General features: G+C 55.7%; 1 protein-coding gene across 4 annotated transcripts in view; it reads left to right on the top strand.

Annotated features, from left to right (window-relative positions):
• Positions 1-19502, top strand: part of LSP1 (lymphocyte specific protein 1) — a 44223-nt gene that overhangs the window by 8795 nt on the left and 15926 nt on the right. The window contains exon 1 of one of the 4 annotated variants that reach the window (XM_049892883.1): positions 7854-8358. The exons of the other annotated variants lie outside the window; for them this stretch is intronic. Within the exon in view, the coding sequence (XP_049748840.1) occupies positions 8297-8358 (62 nt within the window). The 5' untranslated portion in view covers positions 7854-8296. Of the gene's footprint in view, positions 1-7853; positions 8359-19502 lie in introns of those variants that run through there. 4 annotated transcript variants of the gene reach the window in all.

Here is a 19502-nt window from a genome sequence, read left to right as displayed (position 1 = left end):
AAAAACCAACAACTGGATGGATGAGTGGGTGGATGGATAGACGAACAGAGGAGTGGATAGGTAACCATACGTTTTCCTAAATGTCAGCTACTAGTAGGAGTCCCCGGGTGGTGCAATGGTTAAGCACTGGACTATTAGCCAAAAAGTTGGTGGTTTGAACCCACCCAGGGATGCCTCTGAAGAAAGGCCTGGCATCTTCTCCTGAAAGGTCACAGCCTGAAAACCCCGTGGAGAACGATTCTGCTCTGAGGCGCATGGGGTCGCCATGAGTCAGAGGGGACTCGAAGGCGACCAGTAAGTGGTAACAGCAGTTACCAATGAGCAAAAGGATGAACATTTTAGCGAGATGAAGGGACATGGACAGGTAAATAGATGCGTAGGTGAATGGAGCTGGCTGAATGAATACATGACAGATAAATGTAGAATATTTAGAATCTGTCTTGGAAGAAATACAACCAGAACGCTCCTTAGAAGCAAGGATGGCAAGACTACGTCTCACATACTTTGGACAGGTTATGAGGAGGGGCCAGTCCCTGGAGAAGGACATCGTGCTTGGTAAAGTAGAGGGTCAGTGAAAAAGAGGAAGACCCTCAATGAGATGGACTGACACAGTGGCTGCAACAGTGGGCTCAAGCATAACAACAGCCGTGAGGAAGGCGCAGGACCGGGCAGTGTTTCGTTCTGTTGTGCAAGGGGTCACTATAAGTCAGAACTGACTCGACGGCACCTGACAACAATAACAATATTTGGAATATTGGAAAACAGGTATAGTATAAGTGCTAACCTGTCAGAACGGTTATTGACTTTCATCAGTTATACAATTATACCTATACAAGGAGCCCTGGTGGTGCAATGGTTAAGCACTTGGCTGCTAACAACAGAAAGGTTGGTGGTTCGAACTTACCCAGAGGCTCTGAGGGAGGAAAACCTGGTGATTTGCTCCCGTAAAGGTTACAGCCTAGACAACCCTATGGGGCAGTTCTACTGTGTCACATGAGGTCACTATGAGTCCAAATTGACTTGATGGCACCCAATAACAACATGGCATAAGCACTAATCTAGCAGAACAGGTATTGACTTTAATTAACTATACAATTATACCTGTGTATAGCACCTGATTTTCAGCACTGGATAGATGGATAAACAGGTGTACCAAGAGATGGATGGACGGAAGGACGGACGGACGGACGGATGGACGGGTGGGTGGATGGGTGGGTGGATGGGTGGGTGGATGGGTGGACAGGTGGACGGATGAGTGGATGGGTGGGCGGGCAGGGGGGCGGGCGGGCAGTTGGACGGACGGACGGACGGACGGACGGACGGATGGATGGATGGATGGGTGGACACATAGGATAGAAGGATGGGTGGGTGGGTAGGTGATGTGTGGACAGAGAAATGACTGGACAGGTGAATAGAATGACATCAGGAAAGGAAGACATATGGATGAATATGGAGAGATGGACGGATGGACAAATATAGAAAGAGATGGATGGAAAAATAGATAGGCAATGAATAAATAGATGTAAGAACTGAGACAAGATGAAACGTTGAATAGATAGAGGGGTGAGCAGACACCCCTAAATCAGTATTTTTGCACTTGTTTTCTCTTCCTAGAACTGTTTCTCCCACTATCATTTCTCTCAAGGTTCTTTTCAAATATTGGCTTTTTCCCTGTAACAGTTTCTACATGTATACTTCAGGGACATTTACATCCTTCAAGTCGTGCCGCTATTCTTGCTACCCTTTTCCAAACGTTTTCACCACCATTAACATAAACTCACTGCTGCCTTCCTAAGCAAAACCTCCCCCTTTCTCTCTCCCCTAATAATCTTTGGTTTCTATATTTGCTTATTTCACATAAGTGAGATCATACAGCATTTGTCCTTTTGCAACTGATTTATTTTGCTTAGCATGATGTTTTCAACCACCACTCATCTGTTTGTCGTACTGTGGGGGCTTGCGTGTTGCTGTGATGCTGGAAGCTCTGCCACCAGTATTTCATATACCAGCAGGGTCACCCATGGAGGACAGGTTTCAGCAGAGCTTCCAGACTAAGGCAGGCCAGGAAGAAGGACCCGGCAGTCTACTTCTGAAAGAACTTGCCAGTAAAAACCTTATGAATAAGAACGGCACATTGTCTGATATAGTGCCAGAAGATGAGCCCCACAGGTTGGAAGACACTCAAAAGATGACTGAGGAAGAGCTGCCTCCTCAAAGTAGAGTTAGCCTTAATGATGTGGATGGAGTCAAGCTTTCGGGACCTTCATTTGCTGATGTGGCATGACTCAAAATGAGAAGAAACAGCTGCAAACATCCATTAATAATCAGAATGTGGAATGTCCAAAGTATGAATCTGGGAAAATTGAAAGTTGTCAAAAATGAAATGGAACACATAATGATAGACATTCTAGGCATTAATGAGCTGAAATGGACTGGTACTGGCCTTTTTGAACTCGATAATCATATTTTTTTTTTTCATCATATGGTCTACTATTCCGGCAATGACAACACGAAGAGGAATTACATCAAATTCATCGTCGAAAAGAAAATTTCAAGATCTATCGTGATGTACAACGCTGTCAGTGATAGGCTAATATCTGTACACCTACAAGGAAGACCAGTTAATACGACTATTATTCAGATTTATGCATTAACCACTGAGGCTAAGGATGAAGAAATTGAAGACTTTTACCAAATCCTGCAGTCTGAAATTGATCAAACATGCAATCAAGATGAAGTGATAATTATTGGTGACTGAAATTCAGGAGCTAGAAACCAGGAAGAAGGATTGATAGTTGCAAAATATGGTCTTGTTAATAGAAATGATGCCAGAGATCACATGACAGAATTATGTAAGACCGGTGACCTATTCATTGAAAATACCTTTTTTAACAACATAAGGAATGACTATAAAAATGGGCCCTGCCGGATGGGATACACAGAAATCAAACAGACTACATCTGCGGAAAGAGACAATGGAGAAGCTCAATATCATTAGTCAGAACAAAGCCAGGGGCTGACTGCAGAACAGACCATCGATTGCTCACGTGCAAGTTCAAGTTGAAGCTGAAGAGAATTAAAACAAGTCCACGAGAACCAAAGCATGACCTTGCATATATCCCACCTGAGTTTAGGGAGCCTCTCAAGAATAGACTAGATACATTAAATACTAATGACTGAACACTAATTAATGGACGATATCATTAATATCACATGCAAGCAAAATGTTTCTGAAGGTAATTCAAAAACAGTTGTAGCAGTACATCAACAGGGAACTGAGAGAAATTCAAACCAGATTCAGAAGAGGATGTAGAAAGAGGAATATTACTGCTGATGTCAGATGGATCTTGGCTGAAAGCAGAGAATACCAGAAGGATGTTTACCTGTGTTTTATTGACTACGCAAAGGCATTCGACTCTGAGGATCATAACAAATTATGGATAACACTGTGAAGAATGGGAATTCCAGAGCACTTAATTGTGCTCATGAGGAATCTGCATGTGGATCACGAGGCAGCCTTTGGAACAGAACAAGGGGATACTGCATGGTTTAAAGTCAGGGAAGGTGTGTGTCAGGGTTGTATCCTTTCTTCACCATACTTATTCAGTCTGTATGCTGCACCTATAATCTGAGAAGTCAGACTATATGAAGAAGAACGGGGCATCAGGATTGGAGGAAGAGTCATTAGCAACCTGTGTTATGCAGATGACACAACCTTGCTTGCTGAAAACGAAGAGGACTTGAAGTACTTACTGATGAAGCTCAAGACCACAGCCTTCAGTATGGATTACGCTTCAACATAAAGAAAACAAAAATCTTCACAATTGGACCAATAAGAAACATCATGAGAAATGGAGAAAAGATTGAAGTTGTCAAGGATTTCATTTTACATGGATCCACAATCAACAGCCATGGTAGCAGCAGTCAAGAAATTAAACAATTTATTGCATTGAGCAAATCTGCCCCAAAAGATCTCTTTAAAGTATTAAAAAGCAAAGATATCACTTTGAGGACTAAGGTGCACCTGACCTAAGCCATGGTATTTTCAATCATCTCATATGCATGTGAAAGCTGGGCAATGAATAGGGAAGACCCAAGAAGAACTGATGGCTTCGAATGATGATGCTGGAGGAGAAAATTGAATATTGAATATACCATGGACTTCCAGAAGAAGGAACAAATCTGTCTTGGAAGAAGCACAGCCAGTATGCTCCTTGGAAGCAAGGATGGTGAGACTTCATCTCACTTACTTTGGACAGGTCGTCAGGAGGGACCAGTCCTTGGAGAAGGACATCATGCTTGGTAAAGCAGAGGGTCAGCGAAAAAGAGGAAGATCGTCAATGAAATGAATAGGCATAGTGGCTGCAACAATGGGCTCTAACATAGCAAGGATTGTGAGAAAGGTGCTGGACCAGGCAGCGTTTTGTTCCATTGTACATAACATCACTATGAATCAAAACTGACTCAATGGCACCTCAAAACAACAACTATAACGTTTTCAAGGTTCATCCATGTGGTGGCATGCATATGAATTGCATTTCTCTTTATGGCTGAGAAATATTCTGTTGTATATGTATACCGCATTTTGTTTATCCATTCAGCTGCTGATGGACATTTTGGTTGTTTCCACATTTTGGATATTGTGAAAAGTGTAGCAAGGAACATCGGTGTCCAGGTTCTGTTTGCATTCCTGCTTTCACTTCTTCTGATATACACTGAGGATTGAGATTGCTGGATCATATGGTAGTCCTATGTTCAACTTTTTGAGGACCCACCAATCTGTTTTCCACAGTGGCTGCACTATTTCACATTCCCTCCAGCAATGAATGGGAGTTTCAAATGTTGTCTTAACCATGAGACTTTCCTTGACTATCACATATAAAATATCATTACCCTCCAGAAGGTTGTAGCCCCTTTCCTGGTTTACATTTCCTATAGCATTTACCACCACCTGGTATACTACAGTGTACATTTACTTGGTTGGTTGTTCCCATTAAAATGTCAACATCATGGGAGCAGAAACTTTGTTCATGCTAACCCCCAGGACCTACTGGAACACAAAAAGTGTTCAATACACGTTTGTTGAAAAAAATGTGTGGGTGGATAGGCAAATATATGAACAGATAAAAGGAGAGGTGAATAAGTGAGTGGTTGGTTGGATGAGATATGGATGAGCAAACAGGTGGAGGGATGGATGGAAAATAATAACTAACATTGACTGAAGGTTAATGGCTTAATGAGAAAATCAATGAGTGAATGTGTGTATGGAAGGACAAACACGTATGTATGCACAATTAGATACATGGCTTGCTAGATGGGAAGATGAGTGAACATATGGATGGGTGGACAGACAGATGTATCAATGGAATAGGTAAATAGTAAAATATTTGGACATATGAATGACAGTAAGGACAGGAGAACGGAGAGATAGAAGGATGTATGAAAGTGACAGCTCGCTGGCCATCTAGCTGGGTAAATAGAAGAATTGATGAGTGAGCATGTAGATAACAGCAATTAACATGTATCAAGTGGTTATTATGCTTCAGATGAATGGATGGCTTGGTGAACGCATCTTTTAAGTGTTTTATATGTATTAAGACATTTGGATGGATGGATGGACGGATGGCTGGATGGCTGGATGGGTGAATGGGTGGATGAATGGATGGATGAACGGATGGATGGAAGTATGAATAGATGGATGGATACTTGCTCAATGGAGAAATGTGAACAGAGAAGAATGAACAGGTATAAAGATGTAAGATTGAATGGATTGATTCTTGAATGAATTGGCGGAAGAATATACTATGTTTATATAAATAACTGGTTAGTTAGATATATTGAGAAATAAATGGATTGGCACAGGAAAAACAGAATGGCTGGGTGGATGGATGGCTGGGTGGATGGGCAAGTAATAGCAGAGCCCATGTCACTCTGCCTATTGTCTCTGTAAGGACATGCCCTGGCTGTAAATCCATGCATCCTGGCCACTGTATTTAAAGGCCTGTTCTTCCACCTCCTGCCCGGCGTCAGAAGCCACCAGAAGTGTTTCTGGTCGATGGCCATGCAGTTCTATTAGAAGGGAGCTCCGTTTATCCCAAGGCAGCCCTCCCCTCTATGCCCTGGCCACCATGCTCTCCTAGCCGCCTGTGGTGGGGACTTCCGAACTAAAAACAGGAGGAGGAGGGGTGAAGGGCAGGTTGAGATGTAGTCGGAGCACCACCTCACCTCCCCGGGAGCATCTGCAGACTGTTCTGCCGCTCAGAGGCCTGGCCCTGCTGCCCATGTGTTCTCCCCAGTCCTTTCTCCTCATTCTCCCAGAGTCTGACTCTGTGGAGGCTAGGGGTGGGCAAGACGCTGTGGGCTCCTCTCCACACTGGCCACATGACCCAGCCTCACGTGTGTTGGCGGGGGGCAGGTCTGAGCCAGGCTCCACTAGCCAGCCTGCCACCTGAGTCACTGCAGACCAGACTCTGGCCCTATGTGGAATTTTTCCTACGACTGCTTCTCCCCCTCGGCCTACTCCCTCACATAGTGATTCATCTTGTGGGCCCTGCTCGCCCGCTGGCGGTAACCTCACTCTTTGTCCGCTCCCTTAGTCCCAGGTGCTCACTGGTCCTGACTGCCTGACCAGCCCGGGGTCAGCCTAGTGGGGGAAGCAGGAAGGGTCGGGGACGGAGCAAAGAAGGGGACTGAGACAGCTTCCCCTGGGAGTGGTTGCATGGCTTGGACTCCATTGCTGCTGCTTGAGCCTCGGTTTCCTCGCCTGGGACATGGGTACGTGGTGTCTGCCTCTCCGGGCAGCTATGAGCGTTGGCGAGCTGGGCATGTTCCCAGATGCAGGGCTGCTTAGCACGGAGCTGGCGCGCATCAGATTCCCATAAACGGGTCCGGTCCCTCCCCTAGTCCAGCCACTAGCCGCGAGTGTTGTCCAGTGAGTCACGGTGGCTAAGCCCAACCAGGGAAACAGTGGGCTGGGCTGCTTTCCCTGGGTTTTGGCCAGCAGGCAACTGGGCAAGGGGGGTCTGAGTGGCCAGGGCATGGGCGCGCCAGCCTTATGCCCGCCAGTCCTTCTCAGGAGCATACTCCCTGCTACCACATGTGGGATGCTGTGCTAGGGGCATCTTTGCCTCCGGGGGTCCCTCTGCTGGGACCTCCCAGTACAGGCTGGTGGGGCTGGGGCGGGCAGCAGCCTCCCCACTTGGGGACCAGAGCGGATTGCTGGGGCGCCCTGGGCCTCCCCCTTGAGGTGATAACAGAAGCAGAGGGCTGGGAATAAACAAAGGGAACCGGGGTGGAGGGGAATGGAGGGAGGGGAAAGGAGGGAGGGGAGAGGAAGGGAGGGAGAGAGACAGAGATAGGGCCAGAGACTCCAGAGAGAAAGGAGAGGAAGAAGATGAGGGGGCAGAGGGCCCAGGACCTAGGGTGGGTGAGGAGAGAGGAGACAGGTTGGAAGAGCTGGACCAAACTTCAGATGAAGGGGAAAGAAGGAGGCGGGACAAGGGGGACGCCAGGGCCAGGGGAGCGGGCGAGAGGCCGAGGGACAGGCTGGCGGGGAGGATGGGGACCCGTGCCCAGTGCCCAGGCCAGGGGGTGCAGGAGCGGGAGGAGGGAGAGGCGGGGAGCCTCCCAGGTAGCCTGAGGGGGGAAGCAGAGGGAGGAAGAGGAGGACGGGGAAGAGGGAGGGAAGGAGGCAGCCAGCGAGGGCAGCAGAGAGGGCCGCAGTGGTTCGGGAAGCCCGAGGCTGCTGGGCCGGGAGGTTTTCTCTCTGACATTTTTACTAGTCTCCGAAGGAGGAGGAGGTGGAGGTGGAGGAGCTGAGGGGCGGAGGAGGGGGCTGGGGGGAACAAAAGGGAAGCAGCTGCTGAGCTTCCTGAAGGAAGAGAGGGAGACCCACAGAGTCAGAAAAACCCACAGCGCCCGAGGGACAGCCCAGGGGCAGAGGGCTGGACAGACAGACAGACAGCAGGTCACGGAGACAGACGACTCTACCAACAGACAGACAGCCAGACGAAGGAGACAGGGAGGGAGGGGGTGTCAGAGCCAAAGAGACCAGACAAGCAGACAGAGAGACAGCTCAGAGACAGAGGGACAGGGACAGAGAGGACGGGACAGGGCAGGAAAGGAGAGAACAGAAGAGGAAGGGAGAGAGGAGAGGGAAACCCAGGGGGTCTGCGAGCAGGAGGCGGAGAGGGTGGAGGCAGCAGCAGAGACAGGCCGGCGAGACTGCAGCCTTTGAAGAAGGCGCGGCAGTGTCCCCAGGGCTGGGGTCAGGCTAGGTCGCAGGCCAAGAGACAGCATGAGCGGCTCTGCACTCCTGAGGAGGAGTTCCAGCAGACAGGGCCTGGAGAAGCTCCTGAGGTAGGTCCCTCCCGGCCCAGGCTGCATGGAGCAGGCAAGGTGCCCATACTGGCACTGCCCACAGCAGGGCTGGCACCACTGAGCCTGGGCCTGGCCAGCACAAGGTGTGGGGCAGCCTGGCCCCCAGCCTCACTGGGGTCTGCGCCCCTGAGCTGTGGGCAGGGTGAGGGGTGTACACGTTTGTGTGCATATGTGTGCATACATATGCACGAGGGCCCAGGTCTTTGCTCTGCCCCTGACGGATGCCAGGACAGCCTCCCCCTTCCCACCTGGCACTGCTGCACCGCGGGCAGCCAGCCCCTCTGCTCACTGACCCCTGCCCTGCCCTACTCCCACCCAGGGGTCTCCACTGAACTGCACCCCACAGCTGCTCCCATATGAAGAGAAGGACTCCACGGGGCTGGAGACCTCGCATCTGGGTCCTGCTGGCACTCGGGGATTATCTTGTCCCCTGCCTTACGTTACAGACAATGAGCTGGGTTTGCCAGCCATGTTTGCCACCCTTGCCCTTAGCAAGCCCGCCCTGCGTGGGAGCACACAGGACAATGGTGACCGCTCGGGCTGCCGTGTCCAACTCCTGGCTGGTCATTTCCTCTGGGTGCCTGGGCCCAGTGCCGTGCCCTCTCTCAGCAGGGCTGTTTCCTCCCTGTAATGTGTCTCCTGTGGTAGTGCCCACCGTGTGGTGGGAGTTCAGAGTGGTTAGTGGGCACAGACACCCTGGGAGGGCTGGCTGCCAGCTGCCCCTCCTCTGAGCCGCCCGTGATGCCTTTCCTTTTCCTCAGCCCTTCCAGGCAGTTAAGGCCCAGCTGAAGTGCCACCTCCCCCATGAAGCCCATCTTGGCTTCTCTGCTGGCCTCCCTTGCCAGGTTGACAAGCCCGCTGCCTGCCCGCCCCTGGTGGTGAGAGGCCTGGTGGCCAGACCTCAAGCTCCCGGAGGGCAGAACAGGCACATCTTGGTGCCCCACGTCCACCCAAGCCCGGCACACGGTGCCAAGATTTGGGGGGGGGTGGCAAGGAGGAGTTGGCCTCATCACTCCAGCATACAGAGGTCAGGCTGCCAGACAGAGGGCTCTCCTGGTCCCACCTGGCATAGACCCTGGGCTGCCGTCCAGGTGGAGACTAGACACAGGTTTTCAGGTTTTGGCTGGGTCCTTCCCACCCTTCACTTACAAGGCATTCTCTTGACTCCCCATCCTTCCCAGGCCTGCCCAGGTACTGCTGCCCAGGTGCTGCTGCTGCCCAGGGGGACACCTTCTGCAGGCTGTCATGTCCCACGTGGAGCTAGGGCGTGTTCTTCCGGGGGACACCAGAGTGGCTGGGGATGGCCCCCAGGGGAAGGCAGAGGCATACCTGGAGTCCATTTAACAACAAATGAGGAAACTGAGTCCAAGGAGGAGAGGGGACGAGGGAAGCACCCCTCGTTGGAGAGGGCCCAGGGCTGCAAGCGTCTGCCCCGCTGTGACTGGCTTTGTTCCCTAACCCTGCACTGTGCTGCAGCCCTCACTGAAAGGGCACTGGTAGGGCCCAGCGGGGCAGGTTGGGGGTTAGGCTCGGCGCCGTGGGAGGCTAGACAGGGGTCATTAAAGTGCCTTCTAAAGGACAACAGTTTGTCCAGGACATGTGAGAAATCCACAGGTAGCTACACATGGCGGTGCTCACGGGCACGACCAACATGTGCGCCTCCAGGCCCCTGACCCACGCAGGGCTGGGCCGTGCACACGCGTGCTCCATCCTCTGCTACCTGGGCCTGCCGGTCCCCAGAGCCGCCCCCCAGCAGACGACAAGGAAAGGGTCTCAGAGAGGGTTCAGAATTGCCCTGTGGCCCACCACGCCTAGGCGCAGGGCTGGGGCGGCAACAAAGGCAGAAGAGTCTTTTCCTTATACAAACCCCAAATAGGTGGGCTGAGCATTGGCTGGCAACAGACTGAGGTGTAAACCAAATCCAGCGGAAGCCCATTGAAAATGACCCTACGGGCACCACCCCATCTTCCTTGCCTAAATCTGGTTGTTAGTCTGGGGGTAGCGGCCATATGGCCTCCAGACAGCTACTTCCTCCCGGTCTGTACCTTCCAGCCTTGGCCACCACAAGCTGGGCCCTTATTGACCAGCTGGGTGAACCTCCAGCCCCGTCCAATCTGCCTGCCCCTGGTGACTCAAGGCCCTCTCAGGCCCTCCTCTCCCAGGCCTGTGTTGGGGCTGTCCAGGAATGGGGACTGGACCTACCACTCCAGAGCTAGGCCTGGCACTGCCCTGAGCTTCCAGGGCCTAGCCAACTCATACCACCTGACCTGTCTTATCCTTATCTGGCTCTCAGGGCCCAGAAGCTGGTGGCCGTGCCCCATCGAGGCTCCTAAGCCTGGGGACCAGTGGAGCCTCTGTCCCCGTTGCCTCTGGGTGCATGTCCACCCACTGACATGGTGGTGAGCTCCATGTGCTGGCTCTTCCTGGGGTTGCAGCCCTGCAGGCAGGTGCCGGCCCTGAGTGGCCTGGCTTGGAGCCCTCTGGGGACTCCACACGGCCAGTGGGGGTTCCAGGGCTGGCAGCCGGCTGGGCTGGGCTGGCCCTGAGGGGGCTGGAGAAGCCAGACCTCCAAAGCACAGGCCCACAGGGGCGAGGCTGTGGCGGCCCACCCAGGCCCGGATGTCATGGGTGGGTAGGTGGCCTGAATGCGTGGGTGGGTTGGTGGGTGAGTGGAAGGTGGGCAGCACAGCCTGGGGTGGGGTCTGTCCCAGACACAGTCCTTCCTGGGAGCCTGGTGAATGACAGCAGAGGCATGGGCGCACGTGGACCGTGCTCTGAGAGGGCTGAGGCTCAGGCTGGGCTCCCAGCCCAGTGGGTATATAGGAGCTGGGCAGAGCGGCCAGCGTTGAGGCAGCCTTGGGCTGGGCAGCCTGGGCTGCCTCTCCTGATGTTATGTTATGGAAGGCACACTGCATGGTTCCTGGGCCCCAGGGACAGCTGGAGAGGCCACAGCCCGCAGGACACTGCACCCAGCTCAGAAATGCTTAGCACAAGTTGGTGCCAGGGCTTGACCCAGACAGGGCTCCAGGGCTGCAGAGGGCTGGCTACACTTGGGGCTCGGGCCAAAGGCTCCTGTGGGGTGATCCCTGAGGGAGGAAAGGGCACCAGGCCTGGGCCCACTGCCCCCCAGAGGCTTGAGTGTGGCTTCGGGAGGCTAGCCCCTCAAGGAGCAGGGCCTGGCCTGGGGGGCGAGAGGGGTGACGTGAGCTGTAGGTATGAGGCAGTGCCAGGGCCTGGCCCAGGGGCCTGTGGGGTGATCAGGTGCAGGTGTGAGGTGGAGCCAGGGCATGACCTGGGGGGCTGCAGATGATCAGGGTGCCAGGCTGTGAGGTCTCCCCGGGACGTGGCCCTGCCTGTTAGTGGGAGGAGGAAGGAAAGTGGACGAGAGAAGAGAAAGGGAGAAAGATAAATGGGAGAGAGAGGGGTGAGGGAAAGGGGAGGGGGAGAGGGACAGCCGAGGAGGGAGGAAGAGGGTTCAGAGAGAGGAAACCAGAGGTACTGTGGTTAAAAGAAGAGAACGGCTGCGCGAAGGCAGCCCAGAAAAGGAGCCCAGGCAGGAATTATGCCCATTTAGCAGATGAGAGGACCAAGGCCCAGGGAGGCACCCTGAACCCAGGGCGGAGTTGGAGCTGGCAGCCAGTGTCAGCACCACCCAACTGCCCAGGCTGGCTCTCCAGAAAGGCTGGGAGGGGAAGGGAAGGTCAGAGAAGGAGAAAGAAGGCTAGGTGAGGCACTGGGAGGCCGAGAGGGGAGAGGGTACCTGGGAAAATAAAGGGAAAAAGAGGATGAAAGGGAAGTGAAGGAGAGGAAAGGAGCAAGGATGGGGGACAGGAGACAGCTTCTATACCTAGACTGGGACCCCAGAATGGTGCCCTGCCCTAGAATCACTTTGAGGGTGAAGGCCCTCCTGGCAGCCATCACTGCTGGTCTCCCCCTCCCCATCCTCAGGTCCTGGTTATACCATTTGCTAGTGGGGCACCCTTGGGAATGACATCACCCCGCTGAGCTTGTTTTCCCATCTGGGATGGCTGCGGGGTTTCCCATCCGTGTGCTGATGCGGGGAAGGTCGGCTGGGGGGAAATCCTTTAATGTGGCTATTCTGGCCGAGCGTCTTCCTCCCAGCCACTACCTCAGGGACAGGGGACCAGGGACAAGTCCAGCCCGACCTCAGCGACTGAGACATCTAGAAGTCACACAGGCTGTTCACAGCCCGTGGAGGCTGGCCTCCACTCCTTTCTTTAGATAAGAAAGATGAGGCTCAGGTGTCTCAGTGCCTGGTCATGGCCCTAGGGGCAGGCAGTAGGGTCTGTGGAAAGAGAAGGCACTTGGTCAGCCCCGTGGTAAAGCCCAAGCTCTCTGTTCTGTCACCACCACCCCCCAGCCCAAGAGGATCAATTTGCAAAGGGTTTGGGTGTCAGCGGACAGTGGCAGTCAGTCCAGGCATGGGGTCCAGTGGCCTGGCAGGCAGAGAAGGGGCCGTGGTGCCAGGCAGAGGGCTCGGTCATCGACGCCCAAGGCAGGGAAATTGTGATGTGTTTGGGGGAGCCAGCAGCGCCGGGGGAGCCAGGAGTGCCCCAAGAGGGCAGAGCCAGGGCCTGCAGACAGGCAGTTGAACGCCCAATCTTTTGATTGTACTGAATTCTCTTGGCCCCTGGCTGTGCTCCTTCCCAGGTGGGCAGCCAAGTTTGGAGCAATGTGCAACTCTGACTCAACGAGGCTCTGAGCCCGGTGGCAGCCGTGGGCAGAGCAGTGCCTGAGGTGTGAGGCGGGTCCGGGTACGGCTGGCCAGGGAGGAGGCAGGGTGGCAGAGTTCAAGCCGGTGCCAGGGCCCAGCCCTGTGCCATGGAATGTACCCAAATCGTGCTCGGGAGCACTCCGAACGCTGCCAGGGCTGCCCAGCCCAGCTGAGCCATGAGCTCTGGGGGCAGCTGGCACCAAGGGAGAACAGGCCTGGACTGGGAGGTGGGGCCGGGGTGTGGGTGCCATGGGCGTCCCCACAAGGTGTGTGATGCCCTGGGGAGGCTAGGCAGAGCAGCACAGTGTGGAGCAGTGTCAAGGAGGTAGGCGTTGCTGGGGCCGCAGGGGCACCCGGAAGGTCTCCTGGGGCTGTCAGAGGATGAGGTGCTGGGCCAACGTCTGTGTGAGGTGGTGGCCGGTGACTAGAGGAGCCTGGGAGTATCCACTCATGCCAGAGCAGGGGCGCATGGCAGGCAGCAGGCGGCATCTCGAGGCTGAGGTCCAGTTGGCAGGACTCCCTGGGGGGCGTGAGGTCCTGATCTCCAACCCCAAGGCCGGTGGCAGGCAGATGGGGGCTGCGGTGGATCGGAGCCAGCCGCACCTTGCCCAGAGGCTCTGGCTATGGGACTGACCATCTGGATTCCATCCCAAGAGGTAGGACACCCAGCTCCAGGGAGGTGACAAGCTGGCCTCAAATGCTGGCATGAACTGGACGCCACTCTGGGGGACAGAGCTCTGAAGAGCCACGGGAAGCCAGGGAAAGATGCCTGGGGGACACAGCCCCCACTGTGCAGTGTCTTCCAGGGGCCTATAAGGTGCAGAGCCGTGAGTGGGCACAGCCCCAAAAGGAGAGTTTCAGCGAGTCAAAGGCACTGAGGGTCAGCACTGTCTGCATGGCTTGGGCACTGGGGGAAGTAGCCCCCACCCCGGGTGCCTCCCTCCCATCAGGAGGGGTGGGCGGACGATGGAGTATCTTTGAGTTGGCCCCTGTGCCTTTGAGGGGTGGTTAGCAGGGTTGCATGGGGCCGGGGTGAGGGGGTGGTCTGCAGGGCAGCCTGGGTGCCTTTACGGGGTGGTCTGCAGGGAGGCCTGGGTGCCTTTATGGGGGTGGTCCACAGGAAGGTCTGAGCACTTTTATGGGGGTAGTTCATGAGTTGGCCCATGAGACTTAGGTTAGGCGATCCTTGGGACCACCTGGGTGCCCTCAGGGGGTGGCTTGCTGAGCAACCTGGGCAGCTGGTGGCTCCGTTCTGCACCCAGAGCCCTATGACTTATTGATGAGTTTGGTGCGTTTGGGGCCGTCACCAAGTAGCCCCTCCGTGATGTGGCCAAGCCCCTTGGTGCACTGCCTCCAGCTGAGGGCAGAGGCAGGAGTACCAGGGACCTTGTGCAGCACCAGCCACTCCACAATGGCTCAAAGGGGGACTGGTCATCAAAGGAGGGACCCCATCCCACCCAGGGTTGGTGATGGGGTCTTGCTCCTCCCAAGGGGGCAGCTCTCACAGGGGCAGGGCCAGAAGTGCCGTGCCAGGCCAGGAGAGTGGCCCTAGCTGGGAAGGGGGTGGATTTGGGATTGGGTGGGTGGGAGTGGATGCTGGCGCTGGGTCCCTTTCCTGGGCCCGGGGCAGGGGCAGTGAGAGTAACTGGCCTGGGATGTGCTGGGACGGCTTAGCTTGTGGCCACCCAGGAGGGGCTATGCCTTGGGCTTGGGGAGGCTGGGAAAAGGAGGGGGCTGCAGGGTTCCCGCTCTGTCTGCTGTGCCTTGTCCCTCCACCCTCCTCCACCCACCCCACCCCCGCCACGGTCCCCCTCCCAACTTCTCCCAGACTACTGTACACGGGTTTGCTGCCCTTCCCCTCTCCAATGGGCCTCTACCACTGTGTCCCCCACTGTGTCCCTGTGTCCCTTAAGGCTCAGCACAGTCCCCCCCAGGAGGATGTCTTGCCAGCTACCCCCAGAACAGCTTGGGATGGGGCCCTCCCTGTTGTCCTTGATTTGCCACTTGGGGTTGGGCTGCTCTCTGACTGGCCTCTGAGACTCTGGGGGGGGGGGACAAGGGAGGGATGTGCCATCTTGTGTCCCTAGAACTTAGCCCGATAAAGCAAGGAGGGAGGAGGGAAAGGAGGAAGGAGGGAGGGAGGCTGGGCATGGATCCTTCTGCTGGAGGGCCCCCAGGCTGGCTGAGGAGGGTCTGGGTAGGGAACCAGGGAAGAAGAGGATCAGGAGGCTGGGGACAGGGGCAGGGGTATGGCTTTGGCCTGGCCACCGCACCCTCCAGTGGCAATATCTTGGGACCAGCACCTCACCTCCCAAGCCTCACTCCCTCAGCTATAAAACAGGACAGCGCCCGGTCAGCAGGGTAAGAATTGATGAGATGCTGGGGTGGGGCACACAGGGCAATGGCAGTTGGCAGCCAGGGATATGGCCTCCAGGGGCCACCAGGGAGGTCAAGTGGGGTGTGGGCTAAGCAGAGGACTGGGGTTTGGCACAGGGGGTCCCCGAGAAAGGTGAGTCTGGGCCCTCAGGGAAGCATGCGGTACTGAGCCCAGGCAGTGGGGCAGAAAGGAGGCTTGCTGGCTTTGGGGGTTTCCACTGGGGCCAACTGGGTCCCCCACAACAAAAGCCCCCAAGTACTGTCTCACAGTGGGAAGACAAAGAAGTGGCAGGGAAGGCCCTGGGGGAACCCCTGATTTAGCAGACAGAGAGCCATGACTGTGTTGTCATTGTTGTTGAGACTCGTAGCGACCCCCTATACAACGGAATGAAGCACTGCCCGGTCCTGCACCGTCCTCACAATCCTTGCAATGCTTGAGCCCACTGTTGCAGCCACTGCGTCAATCCATCTGGTTGAGGGTCTTCCTCTTTTTCACTAACCCTCTACTTTACCAAGCACAATGTCCTTCTCCAGGGACTGGTCCCTCCTGATAACATATTCAAAGTACGTGATGCGTAGTCACGCCATCCTTGGTTCTTAGGGGCATTCTGGTTGTACTCCTTCCAAGATGGTTTTGTTTGTTCTTTTGGCAGTCCATGGTGTATTCAATAGTCTTCACCAACTCCGTAATTCAAAGGCATCAGTTCTTCTTTGGTCTTCTTTATTCGTTGTCCAGCTTTCACACGCGTATCATACGATTGAAAACACCATGGCTTGGGTCAGGCACATCTTAGTCTTCAAGGTGACATCTTCGCTTTTCAACACTTTAAAGAGGTCTTTTGCCGCAGATTTGCCCAATGCAATGCGTCTTTTGATTTCTTGACTGCCGCTTCCGTGGCTGTTGATTGTGGATCCAGGTAAAATGAAATCCTTGACAACTTCAATCTTTTCTGTCTGTCATGATGGGGCTTATTGGTCCAGTTGTGGTCCATGGCTATGAAGAGGGGTAAAGGAAGTCCTGAGGATGGTGGATGCCCTTCGCCATCGCGACGACCGAAAATGAGCAGTCCCCATCAACAGGCTGTTATGGCCTTTTACCTTAGAAAGCACATTCCTGCCCAGGTGGCCCTGGAGCCACCCTGACCAGGATACACAGCATTGGTGGGTCAGCCTCAGCAGGCAGGAAGGGGGGTGCTCCTGGGCTGTCAGGGGCTGGGGAGGGGCTGGGCTGGAGGCCCAGGTACCCGTTCTCTGGATCAATCCCTAGGGACCCCTGGCACCTGTCTTTGAGCCCACAGGGCACTTGGCATGTGGAGAAACTGTGGGTGGCAGCCTTTCTCCCTGACAGTTTTGGGGTACCTGAGGCTGTGGCTGTATCCACTGTCTCCCCCATATCAGCCTCCTCACCCTGCAGGGATGGCGCCGTGGCCCTTCAGAGCCCCCAACTAGATGCCTCCTCAGGCTGTATCCTGGGGTGTCGCCCTCTCCGTGGTATGAGGAAGCCAGCGTTGCAGCCAAGTGGCCACGTGCTAGTGTCGACTCCTCCAGGCAGATTTCCCACAAAAGGCCACAAAGGGTCACAGGAGTGGGGATGCTGTGTAGTCTCACCCAAGGCCCCCTCGCCCCTCATGGGGGTTTAGCTGCATTCTCTGCACACAGAGTGTGACAAGGGGAAGCTGGGGGTTGGAAATACTGAGGGCTCTCAAGCCAGGAAGGGGTCTAGAGGGCGCTGAAGCCCAGTTGCCCAGGTTGGCAGACTCACCACCAGGTCAGCATGGAGAGGGAGGGCTTCAGTCTCAGCTAAACAGTTTACTGTAGACAGTGAGGCTGGGGAGGAGGTATGCGGGACCATGTCTCTGCCACCATCTACCCCTCTTCTGGCTGGGGGAGGCCCCAGCTCCCAGCTTCCCTTCTGCCATACCAGGCCACATCCCTCTTCTGGGGCCACATCCAGCCAGCATCAGCCCCTTGGTTTCCTCCATGCAGCCCAACCTCCTTCCTTCCCCACCGCCCCTGGCCTTGTCTGGTCTCATCCTGGGTTCCCCAAGGATGACAGTAGCCCTCTATGCCCTAGTGTTTCCCTGCCCTGTGCTTTCCAGGGCAGCCAGGGACTCTAGGCTACACCTTCCTCCAGTCCTCTACCTCTCTGCTCTGAACTTTATGAGGCTCCTACAGCCCCCAGCCCCGGCTGAGCTCCGGCCCTGCCCCTAGCTAGACAGGTACCGTCCATGGCGAAGCAGCAGCATACCCATGTGGTCTGCCCCAGGAGCAAGGGATGCAGAGAGGCCTCACATTGGCTGAGAGACACAGGGAGGGGCCTTGTGCCTGGAGTGAAGGGGGAGGGGAGCTGGTTCCCAACTGTTCCTGGGCTCACACCCACCTTGGACCCTCGGGCCTCACTGTGGCATCCACCCAGGCAGCCCTCCTCTGGCTCCCCTGAGCCCCTGCTCACTGCCTCCTCTGGGGAGTCCCTGACCCCCCATGCTCTGCATAGCCGTATGAGCTCAGTGTCTCCCCAGACCAGCCCCTCCTGGGGCCAGGGACAGACAAGGGTAGTTTCTGGGGGCTCCTTGTTCAGTCCCCAACTTTCAACAAACCTGGCCCGAGCCCTCCCTCTCATTTGCCTTCTTCTCCTTGATGTCCAGCCCCATTGTCCGACCTGGCCCTGCATCCGTCCCCTAACCAGGCCCCTGGCCCAGGCTTCTCTGCCCCTGTTCATCCCTCTGTAGCCAAGGCTTTCTTCTAGAAGGCAGATCCAGCCATACCCTTCCCTGGCATGGGGCCTCAAGGGTGGTGCCTTGTCTTAGTTTGGGTCGCTTGAGCCCTTCCAGGGAACACAGGGACTTCCCAGCCTTCCCTACCCGCACGCCCACCCCCCCCCCAACCCCGGGCTGGCCAGCCTTCTTCGTCTCTCCGAGCTCCCTGGCCCATGGGCCTGCTAATTTGGCTGGAGCTGTACCCCCTTCCTGGCCCAGCAAGCCCTGTTCATCTCTCAGACCCAGGCAGGGTCACCTCCTTCCCTGGGCAGAGGGCAGGGTTCTGCCCACAGCAACACGGTGGGTGTCTGCCTCACCTGTGGCCCTTGACGCTGGGGAAAAGGATCACCCAGGCTTGGGACACACCCCGAAAGGCTCTCTGGGGTGCTAGGAGGGAGGGGTGGCGGAGAGGATGGGCTGGCCTAGTGCCAGGGGTTCTGGGTGGGGGGCCTCTGGGTTCCTGGCAGCTGCGGCTCCCTGTCCCCACACCCCGGCCCTGGGCGAAGGGCGCTCCTCCTGCTCGCCCTACCCACACCCACCTGCTCCCCTGGGGCTGTCTCTGAGCTCCCAGCTCACCCCCCAGCTGCCTCCTGAGGATGCCTGACACCCAGGCCCACTGCAGCACTGGGCAGGTGAGGGGCCATGCCCTCAAGCCCTCTCTGGGAAGCCTGGGGCAGACCCAGCATTGCACAACTGTGGGAACCCTTCCATGGTGGCCACATAAGTGTGCCCCGAGAGTGGGGTGCAGGCTGTGCCTACCCACCGTTGCCCTCCCCCTAGCCTCTGCCCCCCTCAGACCTGCTTTGCGTGGTTGGGTGCTTGTGTTGAGCCACCCACCCAGAAGCCAGCAACTAGGAAGACCTCTTTGTGACTCAGTTTTCCCTCCCGTGTGCTCTGTGTCTACTCCAGGGCATCCACTTGGGTCAGTGGCACAGGAGGTCACAAGGGAGGTGGAGAACAGGGGGGACCAGAGACCTCGGGGCTCAGGAGGGCCATGCCCCTGCTCCTGTGGGGAGCCTGGGAGCACGTGGCTGAGCAGACCTCCAACACGAGCCCAGACCTGGCATCTTCCCTTCAACCCCAGCCAAGCCCTCCTGAGCTCTCCCCAGGACTCAGAACAAGACCTGTCTGTCCTCAACCTTACAGCCAGGGGCAGGATGTCAGGTGGGGTGCCACGAGGCCGCCTGCAGGGAGCAGAGCCCTGATAGGCGCAAAGTCTGCTGCATCTTCTGGAGGTCACACTGAGAGGAAGGGGC

Source organism: Elephas maximus, chromosome 7 (assembly GCF_024166365.1).
Source record: "Elephas maximus indicus isolate mEleMax1 chromosome 7, mEleMax1 primary haplotype, whole genome shotgun sequence".
NCBI lineage: Eukaryota > Metazoa > Chordata > Mammalia > Proboscidea > Elephantidae > Elephas > Elephas maximus.
This window is presented reverse-complemented; position numbering and strand designations above follow the sequence as displayed.